Source organism: Octopus bimaculoides, chromosome 1 (genome assembly GCF_001194135.2).
Source record: "Octopus bimaculoides isolate UCB-OBI-ISO-001 chromosome 1, ASM119413v2, whole genome shotgun sequence".
Classification (NCBI taxonomy): domain Eukaryota; kingdom Metazoa; phylum Mollusca; class Cephalopoda; order Octopoda; family Octopodidae; genus Octopus; species Octopus bimaculoides.
This window is the reverse complement of record NC_068981.1, coordinates 22858021-22870630: the sequence shown is the minus strand read 5'-3', so window position 1 is coordinate 22870630 and position 12610 is coordinate 22858021. Positions and strand designations below refer to the sequence as shown.

Here is a 12610-nt window from a genome sequence, read left to right as displayed (position 1 = left end):
ATATATATATATATATATACACATATATACGACGGGCTTCTTTCAGTTTCCGCCTACCAAATCCATTCATAAGGCTTTGGTCAGCCCGAAGCTATAGTAGAAGACACTTGCCCAAGGTGCCACGCAGTGGGACTGAACACATACACACATATATCTATGCACAAAAGCACAATTTATACACACATGCATTCATACATGCATGTCTGTACTCAAAGATGGAAGTGGGACTGTTCAATAATTATACAGTTTTCCCAATCTCGTGGTGTCTATTTTTAGTTGGATGAACTGGACGACTAAAGAGTCACGCGTCTTGGCCATGAAGACAATGCAGTGCGATTAATGAGTTATAAACAACCGTCCTCTCATCAGTTTTTGTAGTCTACCATCAACTCGGACATAAACTTCCCAGTTAATGTTTAGATGCTTTATTGATTAAACGGCTGAAAATTTAATTTATATATATAAATTTTTGTTTTATTTTGACTGTTCCGAACATTATGTATTTACATGATGTTTAAAAATAAGTAAATAACCAAGATATGGTCGGATTATTCACTAGATTAATCAATAAAATATTCATATATACACATTATACAAAAATTTGGTATAATCTAATTCCACTTTATTATTCCTCTATAGTTTGTCTTTCCCACTTTACCTACTCATAGTTCAACACTCTCTCACTTTATGCCTTGGCTTTATACTAATATAAACTTGAATATAATGAAGGAGTTTCTATGCATTGTCTCAACCTGCTAGAAATTGCAGCTAATAACTTTAAAAAAGAAGAAATGGAAGGACAAATAAGATAATATAGTCCTGGACATTCAACGATAAATGTTCGCAGTTGGAAGACTTTTAATCATCGGACTGCTCGATCAGGCATGACCTGGGGCTGAACAGCAACAAATAAACTCTTGTCAACAAAGGAGCCTCCATGGTCTTGTTTAATTTTTAGAAATAGCAGCCAAGTCCTCCTCAAATTATATCCTAATATCTTAAAGAATGTTTTGTTTTTGTTGGCACTCCGTCGCTTACGACGTCGAGGGTTCCACTTGATTCAATCAATGGAAGAGCTTGCTCGTGAAATTAACGTGCAAGTGGCTGAGCACTCCACAGACATGTGTACCCTTAACGTAGTTCTCGGGGATATTCAGCGTGACACATTGTGACAAGGCTGACCCTTTGAATTACAGACACAACAGAAACAGGAAGTAAGAGTGAGAGAAAGTTGTGGTGAAAGAGTACAGCAGGGTTCGCCACTATCCCCTGACCGAGTCTCGTGGAGCTTTAGGTGTTTTCGCTCAATAAACACTCACAAGACCCGGTCTGGGAATCGAAACCATGATCCTATGACCGCGAGTCCGCTGCCCAAACCACTGGACCATTGCGCCTCCACACCTTAAAGAATGAAGAACACATTAATTAAATGATGTAGCCATAGATACATTGTCTGAAAAAAGAGACGATAGTGAAATGTAGAGTAGTTTTTATCATAAATCTGCTTTATTATGATGGACCTGGAGCTAAAAAGCAATACTGCAGTCACTGCCATCAACAATTACAACAATTAACAAAAAAAGACAGCCTACTAAAAAAAAGCAGCCAAACATATCTTTCACCCACACTCTATTGTCTAAATCAGGGGTTTTCAAACTGTGGTCCGCGGACCACAGGGGGTCCGCAAGGACAAAACAGGGAGTCCTTAGACAGCAAATACTTTTTATGGGCAATTTGATTTTATATGTTTTTTATCAAAGTCTTTTAATTGACAATAAACCTATTTGTTAAATACTGTTAAATAAATAAATGCAAAAATATATGTTATTTTAAGCAAATATTTATGTATAAATTTCATAAGCATTTATAAGGGGATCCCTAAGGTAAAGCCTGAAATATAAAGGGGTCTGCAAGTCAAAAAGTTTGAAAACCCCTGGTCTAAATAACAGAACACATTAGAGAATATAGTCATAGAGACACTATATCTGACCCCACCCACCAAAAAAATGACAGGACAATCACAACAGGAGAGCCTTTAACTGTAGGTTTGATCAATCATAGACGGTCTGAAGTTAAGAAACAATAATGACTAATAAATATTGATTTTTTTTTTACAACTTAAGATTATAAAAAAGAAGTGACCCACACTGGATACTTATTTCAGCTGTTTATGGTACAATCTCTCTCTGGTAGAATTTTTATCTTCCTCATATTATTTTTATTTTTATGCGCCCTTTTCAAGCCTAGCCAGGCTCATGGGCCCAGTTTCCCGGTTTTTATGGCATATGTGTTCCCCACCAGCTGGACGGGACACCAGTCCATCGCAGCGTTACTCAAGAAACAGGAAGAAAGAGTGAGAGAAAGTTGGGGTGAAAGAGTACATAGATCTAGAGGTAAGGTGGATATAGAAAGGGTGACAGTAATGATAATAATTTCTACATTCTGTATTTAGGTATTTTTTCTTTTGTCTTATAACTTTGGAAAGACCAAAACCTTATGAATGAATTTGGTAAATAGAAACTAAAAGAAGCCTGTTATATAAATATGTATGCGTGTGAGTATGTTTTCCCTTGTCTAGATATCACATGATGGTTGTAAATGAGCATCACCATTATACAAGCAAGGTTGATTCATCTCTAGTCTTCTGTGTCTAGCCATGAGAAAATATTATTACTTTGCTTGGAAACAGGTGAAGGTTGGTAACAGGAAGAGCATCTGGCCATAGAAAATCTACTTCAACAAATTCCATCTGACCCATTCAAGCATGAAACAGAGGACATTAAGTAAATGACAATGACACTGTTACACTCACCACAGCCACACATATGCATATCATAATTATATATTATGGTAGGTGATCCTTACCTGTCTGCAATTCCCATGGGTGCAACAGTTTCGATGCTAATTGACCGTTTGTTATTATGTGTAACATGACTAAGCCCAATTCCAATGGACACACCTGGAACTTTCTCAATTTCAACCAATAATGGACCAGTGGCATTCTGGACAGCATCTATAAACAATATACAGTTCAATACAATATAGACAAATTGTAAATGCATAATGGGAGTGTTTAATGTAATACATTCTCAACATATAACTTAACAAACAGCAGAACACTTACTGAATCACAATGAATAATATATCCAGATTGGGGTACTTCTATTAAGTTATGGTTATGCAGTTGAGAAGTTTTTTTCTCAACTACATGGTTTTAGGTTCAGTCCCACTGTGTGGCACCTTGGACAAGTGCTTTCTATGATAGCTCTTGGCTGACTAAAGCATATAGAGTTTTTAGTAAATAGAAGCTCATCATGTGTACATATACCTATCAAACTATGTGTGTGTGTGGGTGTGTGTGTATGTGAGTTCTTGTCTTATCATTGCATGGTAATTGTAAATTACTGTCATAATTCCACAAGTAATGGGACTGAACCTAAATTCATGTGGTTTGGAAGCAAACTTCCTAACCATACAGCCACACTTGCTCCTACAATCTATCAAATTGGAAATGGTACATGCGCCAGATTGTAGGAGCAAATGTGGCTGTGTGGTTAGGAAGTTTGCTTTCAAACCACAAATGCTATTTGCATAATATGTAACTAATTTAAAATGAAATGTCTCTTGCTTATTTTTTTTTTTGCATGTCTGATTTATTAATCATTTTATACACAGACAGACAGACAGACAGACACACATATAAATATATATGTAAGTATGATAGGACATGCTTGATGAACAACAATTAAACCACTCAGATTAAACTCCCGCTGTTGTTTGTGCACACAGGCTGTCTCCATCTATAGTGTGATGTCAGGTGTTTCCATATACTAAAATATATGTAACAATTGGTATAAATGAGTACCACATTATGACTATGTTCTTTCTCTAAATAAACATTTGTATATATATATTAATCGAAGCGTACAGCATTATATATCCATTATGGCTGATCTTACCAATCAGTTTTGCACTAGGGGTTCAATGGAGTTTTAGGTTAAAGTCCAATTATGAAACTCTGCACTCATCAGAGGTAGCCGGTATATAATACTGTACATTTTGATTAATATAGCCATTTTGTTTTTGTATGTGTGTGTGTGTGTGTGTGTGTGTGTGTGTGTGTGTGTGTGTGTTGGGGGGGAGGGGTATATATGTAGTTGATGTTAATTTAAAGGGCAGAATTCTGTAAGTGCAGTGATTAGAAGGATCCTTTGAAATAGGTAATCATAAATTTTCTTTCTCAACTTTACGAGAAATCTTATCCCTAATATGTTCTCCACCTCCTCCTCTTACACTCTATCGTATATATTCCAATATTCAGAAAGTGATCCCTACTTACCCATCACTGAAACATCATACTCGACAAGGAACGCTGATCGAGATTCACACTTCTGCATCATGGCCATCGTTTCTGAAAGACTCAGATGTGCTACATTGAATCCATTGATTGCAATTACTCGATCACCTGCCTTTAAATGGCCATCCCTGTATAAACAAAAAGCAGTAAATTAAAACAGTAAAAAAAAAAAAAATAAAATAAATAAATCAATATAAAAATATCATAAAATGTTTCAATGTTTCCAGTGGTGGGGGGAATGAGATGAATGACCAATTAGTTGCATTATCATCTCCAAATTCTGCCATGTTGACAAACAGGCTTTGACTTTATGTTGCAAGGCCTCATTGAAATATAAAAAAAAGTATACTGAGGGAACTTAACAATGGTTACTGTCAGGAATACAACTCAGGTAAATCAATCTAAAGACTTAGTTATTGGTGACATGATGATGATGATGATGATGATGATGATGATGATGATAATGATCATCAGCAGAAGTAGTGGGGGAGAATCATAGCCATGTGTTGAGAGGAATTCTTTGGGGTTTGAATAATTCACCTTTGGAAACATGGGTGTTTTGCTCAACATCCTTAAACAAACGTTATTCAGGGACCTTTTGAGCAGGATGGGCTACTCGATCGGAAGAAAATTCTAACTGGGCTCCACCTACAAGGTCATGCGCTGTTTATCTTGATATGAGATCACTATGTCATGCACTTATGTTGTGATGCATATGCCTGGTGTACCCTTGTCAGACAGGTAGTCATGATGGGTATACTGGGCTTCGTATATTTTACCCCAGTGTCAATTTGATGGCATGCACTGCCCTCTCACTCAATAATAATAATAATAATAATAATAATAATAATAATAAATGCCCTGATGCAGTACCAGGCACTCTCATGGCTTCTGATCTGGCCAGTTTGAACATAAAATGGCTAGAATATTTGGTCTGAATATTGCCAGTTTATACACTAAAATGTTAAGTTCAAATGCAACAAAGGTCAGTATTGCCTTTCATCACTCTGGGGTCAATAAAATAATAAAAAAACAAAGTGCCAGTTGCATAATAGGGTCGATGGAATTGACTAACTCCTCCCAAAATTATCGGCCTTATGCCTAGCTCAGAAGCCGTTATTTATTATTAGTACTACTATACTAATGAAAACTGGGTTTTGGGATTTGCTTATGTAATTTTCTTCACTGCAGTATTCGATACAATTTTCTTTTTGCAGATTTTCAATAAAACTTCGCAGAGCAGAAACATTATGTTTCAAGCCAAAATTGTAGAAAGACATTGAGATGTCAACCATTTCATTGAAATGTTTAAATATTTTACAATTGCTATATTTCTTGGTTGGTTAGTTGGTTGGTGAGTTGGTTGTTTGGTTTGTATGTTTGTATGTGTGTTTGCAAATGCCTAAATGATTATGTAGAAATATTGATCCTATCAGCATTTATTAATGTGTGATATTAAATGTCTCACTATGGACATTTAATATGACACGCTACATAGAATTTTAGCATCATAAATATTGTATAGTTAAGATGATATGCTTCTTTACACACAACTGTGTTTATTGAGTATCTTTATGTGTATGGCAATGCTTGTGATGTTTGTATGTGTGCATGTAATATAGATAGATAGATAGATATACACAATCATACACACACACATATATATATATATATATATATATATATATATATATATATATAAACGTACTAAGAGAAAGAGAGAGAGAATAATAGAATAAATGATATACTATCATAGTGTCATTTATTTACTATGTAAATCTCTATATATATTCATTCAATGTTCTCACTAAGCTCTGTACATGTGCACGCACTCACACACACATTTTGCCATCAACTCCCAAAAGAAATTAATGCATATACACACACAAATTGTGAGCCACCAAAAATAATGTAGTAATTGATAATTATAGTTATTATATACATCCAGTGTGCACATACTTTCATCACAAGAAAATAATATTGCAATGTTGCACAACTTAACATTTTTATATACACTGATTACTAAAAATATAAGGTAGCATTGTATCCATATATGTTTATGGTTATAATATCATTTTGTAGCCTGGTATTTTAGAGAATAACTGTCCATCAATAGGCCACTGGGTGGTAGGTCTAACAAAATAACCAGTTTAAAACTACTATGTGGACTTTAGATAATTTTAAGTGGAGCTTGTTTCTTTCATGCATTTTACTGTGTTGCAGAAGAGGCCAATCAGACCCAGAAATTACACCACAAATTAATCACCAGAGCAGTAATTTTTTTAGTTTTGTGATTTAAGAACTTACGTAATCTATTTCGTGACATTTTTCCTCTCCTACAACATTAAAGATTCTTCAGACTTACCGATCAGCTGGACCTCCGGCTCGAACAGAAGTAACGGTTAAAGCATGAGATTTCATTCGTTCCAAAGACAAGCCACCTCTCAGAGTGAAACCAAAGCTATTGCCTTCTTTCTCTAGAACAATTTCATGTCTCTTGCACTGGATGGAGAAGGCACTCTGGAGAGCTGGAAAATAATATTTTGACACCATTAATATCACATATTAGATATAAAAAGACAAATTTGTTATATTCATATAAGATTCATATAGATGTGGGCATGGCTGTGTGGTTAAGAAGTCTGCTTGGGAACCATGTTATTAGAGCTTTGGTGCAATTACGTGAAGGTGCGTGGCTCAGTGGTTAGAATGTCGGGGCTTACAATCGTGAGGTACTTAGTTTCATTCCGGGACTAGGCAGTATGTTGTGTTCTTGAGCAAGACACTTTATTTCTCATTACTCCAGTCCACTGAGCTGTAGAAATGAATTGCAACATCACTGGTGCCAAGCTGTATCTGCCTTTGCCTTTTCCTTGGATAGCATCTGTGGTATGGAGGGGTGAGGCTGGTATGTATGGGCAACTGCTGGTCTTCCGTAAACAACCTTGTCCGGCCTTGTGTCTTGGAAGGGAACTTTCTAGGTGCAATCCCATGGTCATTCATGACCGAAGGAGATCTTTAACCTTTACTCTGGTGCCATTTCAGGAATGCTGTCAGCTGGCATTCTACAGTACATTCACAGGTTGACCAATACTTGCAAGTGAAAATGGTAGACAGAAACTGAAGGAACCTATTGTATATCATCATCATCGTCGTTTAACGTCCACTTTCCATGCTGGTATGGGTTGGACAGTTTGACTGAGGACTGGCAAACCAGATGGTTGCACCAGGCTCCAATCTGATCTGGCAGAGTTTCTACAGCTGGATGCCCTTCCTAACTCCAACCACTCTGAGAGTGTAGTGGGTGCTTTTATGTGCCACCGGCACGAGGGCCAGTCAGGTGGTACTGGCAACGGCCATGCTCAAATGGTGTTTTTACATGTCACCTGCACAGGAGCCAGTCCAGCGGCACTGGCAACGCTTTCACTCGAATATTGTTTTTCACGTACCATTGACACAAGTGACAGTAAGGTGACATTGGTATGTGTGTGTACATATGTGCAAACATCTGTTTGCATATTTGTATTTGCATGAGTGAGTTCATATTTCTCCTCATCTTAATGTTTATTTTGTGTCTGAAAACAAGTTACACTACCAAAACAAACAGTGTTATTTACTTCCAGTTCACTGCATAACAATGTCCAGGATCTTTGTTGTTTGATAGACTACAGGATTATTAACTTGCTTGGAAACGGGTGAAGATTGATTACAAGAAGGGCAACCAGCCAAAGAACTCAGCAAATTCTACTTGACCCAGGCAAACAGGGAAAAGTGGACATCAAAACGATGATAATGATGATGGTCGTATTTATCATAACTTGCAATCACTGAAATAAACCACAATTAATACTATTTGATAACTTTTTAGGGGATGTTGCACAGCTTAAGGATCAAAATATACTGTTATTTGAATTCACAATCGATATCTATAGATTGATCTTTAAATTCAAATATGTTTAGATTAAGGATCAATATATTGTTATTTGAATTAAATATCAATATTTATAGTAATGTTCAATGGGATTATGACTGAAAAGTCAATGAGGAAGCCTTTACTTAGTCACTGAACATGACAAAAATAACTAACTTCTCCCCATTTAGACCCTGCTGCCTTGAAATAAGGACACAACAGACAATATGGTCCCACAAATGCAAAACGATGGAAAGGTCATGCTTGGAGCTCTTTTAACTGCTTTTAATATTCAATTAAAGCTGATCTGAAGTTAAAAAGCCCCCAAAACAAACAGTCAACAATAAAATCTTTACTCCCTTTATTATGAGTATCGTCATCATCATCATCATCGTTTAACATCCGCTTTCCATGCTAGCATGGGTTGGACGATTTGACTGAGGACTGGTGAAACCAGATGGCTACACCAGGCTCCAATCTGATTTGGCAGAGTTTCTACAGCTGGATGCCCTTCCTAACACCAACCACTCCGAGAGTGTAGTGGGTGCTTTTATGTGCCACCCGCACAAGGGCCAGTCAGGCGGTACTGGCAACGGCCACGCTCAAATGGTGTATTTTATATGCCACTCGCACAAGAGCCAGTCCAGGGGCACTGGCAATGATCTCGCTTGAAAGTGGCAATGATCTCGCTCGAAAGTACGATCTCGTACCATTATTATTATTAAATGGTCTCAAAACAGTTATCATAACTAATGTGGTCAGTATCTTGAAAAGGATAAGAAAACAGATATCAAATGATGATAAAAGCAGCTCTCTCCTCTATCACTAACAACATTAAAAGACTAAGACTTACACTTAGTACACTAGGTATATGTGCCACAAGATAAGGGCACTATTATTCTTGTTTTATAAATAGGGGTTCCAAGGTTGGATTTATTCTGGTACTTTCTCTCCCTCTACACACACATACACATGTGTATGATTACCATATAAGATAATGATCAGAAATAAAACCAATTGAAACAAAGTAGATATTAATTCTATGTGTTTGTGTGTGCGCACACACGCACACACACACACACATACATACATATATAGCACAGACATGGCTGTCTTTTTAAGAAGTTAGCTTTTTGCAGCTGTGTGGTTTCAGGCTCAATTCCACTGTACAGCACAATGAGTAAATGTCTGCTACTATAACCTGGGTTGGTCAATGCCTTGTAGGTTAATTTGGTAGACTGTATGTGTATGTGTATCTATATGCATATCTGTTAGTGTTTGTTTCTCATCAGTTGACAACCAGTGTTGGTTTGTTTGCATCCCTGTAACCTAGCAGTTCAGTAAAAAGCAATTCTTAGAATAAGTATCAGAAAATAAAATAAGTACTAAGGTTAGTTGATCAGATAAACCTTTCAGATGGTGCTCCAGTATGGCCACAGTTCAATGACTGAAGCAAGTAAAATAGTAAAGAGTGTAAAGAAGAGGTCAAAGAGTGAAAAATAATATTGGAAACAACAACGTATCTCAAACATTTCATGATTCCCCTTATTTATATCAATCAATCAATGCTTCTTGTCAACTACAAAACTGTATTGAAGATAATCTATGAGGAGATCAAATTCAATTATGACTAACGACTTGTTGAACTTTGGGAGTATACATTTTGATTACATGTTTTAATAAATGCATGCAATAAATTTCTATGAAAAATTTGAATTTAATGATATTTCGTTATCACTATCATTGGAATTACTATTATCATTAGGATCATTATCATCATCATCAAAATCTTACTGATAATGACAACCATTAAGATGTTATCCTTCCAATATATTATTGGTAATTATTTTGGTAATCATTTTATGAACCCCCAAGAGTGATGAAGGACAAACGTGTATATTTTGATTATCTCCACTAACATGAGATAACTATAATCTGTTTAGGCACAAGAGTACCATCATTCTGTATGTGTGCGTGAGTGTATACACACACACACACACACAATAGGTGCATGCATGGCATAAATGGAAACATGGAATAGATGCAGGAAGGGCATAAATCTATGGTTAATATTTGCTTTCCAAACACATGGTTTTGGGTTCAGTTGCACTGTGTGGAACCTTGGGCAAGTGCCTTTAACTATAGCACAAGGATGACCAAAACCTTGTAAGTGGATTTTGTAGAGGGAAACTGAAGGAAGTCTCTTGTATGTAAGAAGGTGTGTGTGTGTGTGTGTGTGTGTGTGTGTGTGTATGGCTGTTTGTGTCTCCTTGATTTGCTAGATACACTATATGATGATTAACCCTTTGGCATTCAGATTTCTTTGTAAAATATAATGCTTGTTTATTCAGGTTGTTTTGAATTAATCATGCATTTTCACATAGCTTCAAAATTTTGAAGATGGAATTGTTTAATTTTAGAATAATATTGTAGATTATGTGAGAGAGAGCAGATCTAGCTGTTTTAGATAGAGCAGATCTAGCTGGTTTGGATAAAGCAGATCTAGCTGGTTTGAATATAAAACAGACAGAATATTTGGGCCTGGAGCCTGGTGTAGCCATCCGGTTTCACCAGTCCTCACTCAAATCGTCCAACCCATGCTAGCATGGAAAGTGGACGTTAAACGATGATGATGATGATGATAATGATGGCAGATTAAAATGCTAAAGGATTAAGCTTTCTGTGACACACTATCAGCCCTTTGGTTTACAGTAAAATGGGCCAAACATTACACATATGCATGCCTGTCTTGAAGTCAGGCATATATATATATATATACCAGTAACAGTAGAGTTATTGCAGAAATTGTTCTTCTGAAGTCAGCATTGAGTGGACCTATAATTAAAGACATTCTACTCATGACCATCTTGTCTGTGTGTATATCCTGAAGTAACATTATCTAATGTGTCCTTCCTATTTTAAGATAATGGTACGTGGGGGTGATTTTTCTGCTATTTCTGGCAGGTTGAGTAACTAGACAGAAACTCCTTTGCCAACTCATAGATTGGCATGGCACTGAAACAGGGTGTGTTTAACATTATAATAAGGTTAACTCAAATATTCTTTTATAAAATAAATGCCACATTTTTAAAGGATACTATACAACATTTATATTTAGTGCAGATAATGTGAAGTGAATACTATTTAAAAAAAATAAGTGCAAAATTGTATTAATAGCACATCCTGAAGTGACACACTTTTGGCTGAAGAGGATATGTGATACATGTGGCTGTGTATATGTATGTACCTTTGTTTATACATATATATATAAGTCAGTAAATGGTGGGGTTGTGTTAACCGCACATGGAAAAATAATAGGAAAATAAAGAATAATATTAATAATAATCATTATTATTCTTTATATGCATATATATACACACACATACACATGTCTGTATTTTGTGCATCTGGCTTCCGTAGGATTTTCGAGCGAGATCGTTACCAGTGCCCCTGGACTGGTTTGTGCGGGTGGCACATAAAAGACACCATTTCGAGCGTGGCCGTTGCCAGTACCGCCTGACTGGCCTTCGTGCAAGTGACACGTAAAAGCACCTACTACACTCTCTGAGTGGTTGGCATTAGGAAGGGCATCCAGCTGTAGAAACTCTGCCAAATTTAGATTGGAGCCTGGTGTTGCCATCCGGTTTCACCAGTCCTCAGTCAAGTCATCCAACCCATGCTAGCATGGAAAGCGGACGTTAAACGATGATGATGATGATGATGATGATGTATATATGTATATTTCTTGTGTGATTGAGAACTACATTTCCCAACCACATGATTTTAGATTCAGTCCTATTGTTTGCCAGTTGGGCAAGTGTCTTCCACCATAGACCCAACCTGACTTAAGCCATTGGAGTGGATTTGGTAGACAGAATCTGAGAGATGGCCATCATGTGCAATGTGTGTGCATGTTTTGTCATTGTCATACAAGTAGTGTCATTTGTTTCCCATCTTCCATGAAAATATGTCTGGCCATGGGAAAAATATACCCTTGCTTGAAAACATGTGAAGGCTGAAGACAGGAAAGGCATCCAGCTGTAGCTAAATTATAAACCATCATAACAACAACCACCTTGAGCACCATGTGTCTAACACATGTACACATGCCTACGAAGTCAGAAAAAGCACAGCTCCATGAATTTCCAACTAGCAGACAGCACTAGAGTTCACATTAAGATCAACCATGATTTCACATTCCACTGCATATCAAAACAGTGGTATTTCATCTTTTCTTACGTCCTGAGTTCAGATTCCAATGAGGTCAACTTCGCCTTTCATCCTTTCAAAGTCAATGAAATAAGAACCAGTTAGGTACTGGGGTCGGTGTAATTGATTTAACT

At 36.7% G+C, this 12610-nt stretch overlaps 1 protein-coding gene across 10 annotated transcripts in view; it reads right to left on the bottom strand.

The window, feature by feature from the left end:
- Positions 1–12610, bottom strand: part of LOC106884182 (glutamate receptor-interacting protein 2) — a 537293-nt gene that overhangs the window by 95881 nt on the left and 428802 nt on the right. For all 10 annotated transcript variants that reach the window (XM_052965766.1, XM_052965774.1, XM_052965783.1 and 7 more), the window contains 3 exons: positions 6723–6885; positions 4340–4485; positions 2866–3013 (listed from right to left, as the gene is read on the bottom strand). In XM_052965766.1, the coding sequence (XP_052821726.1) occupies positions 2866–3013; positions 4340–4485; positions 6723–6885 (457 nt within the window). The remainder of the gene's footprint in view (positions 1–2865; positions 3014–4339; positions 4486–6722; positions 6886–12610) is intronic.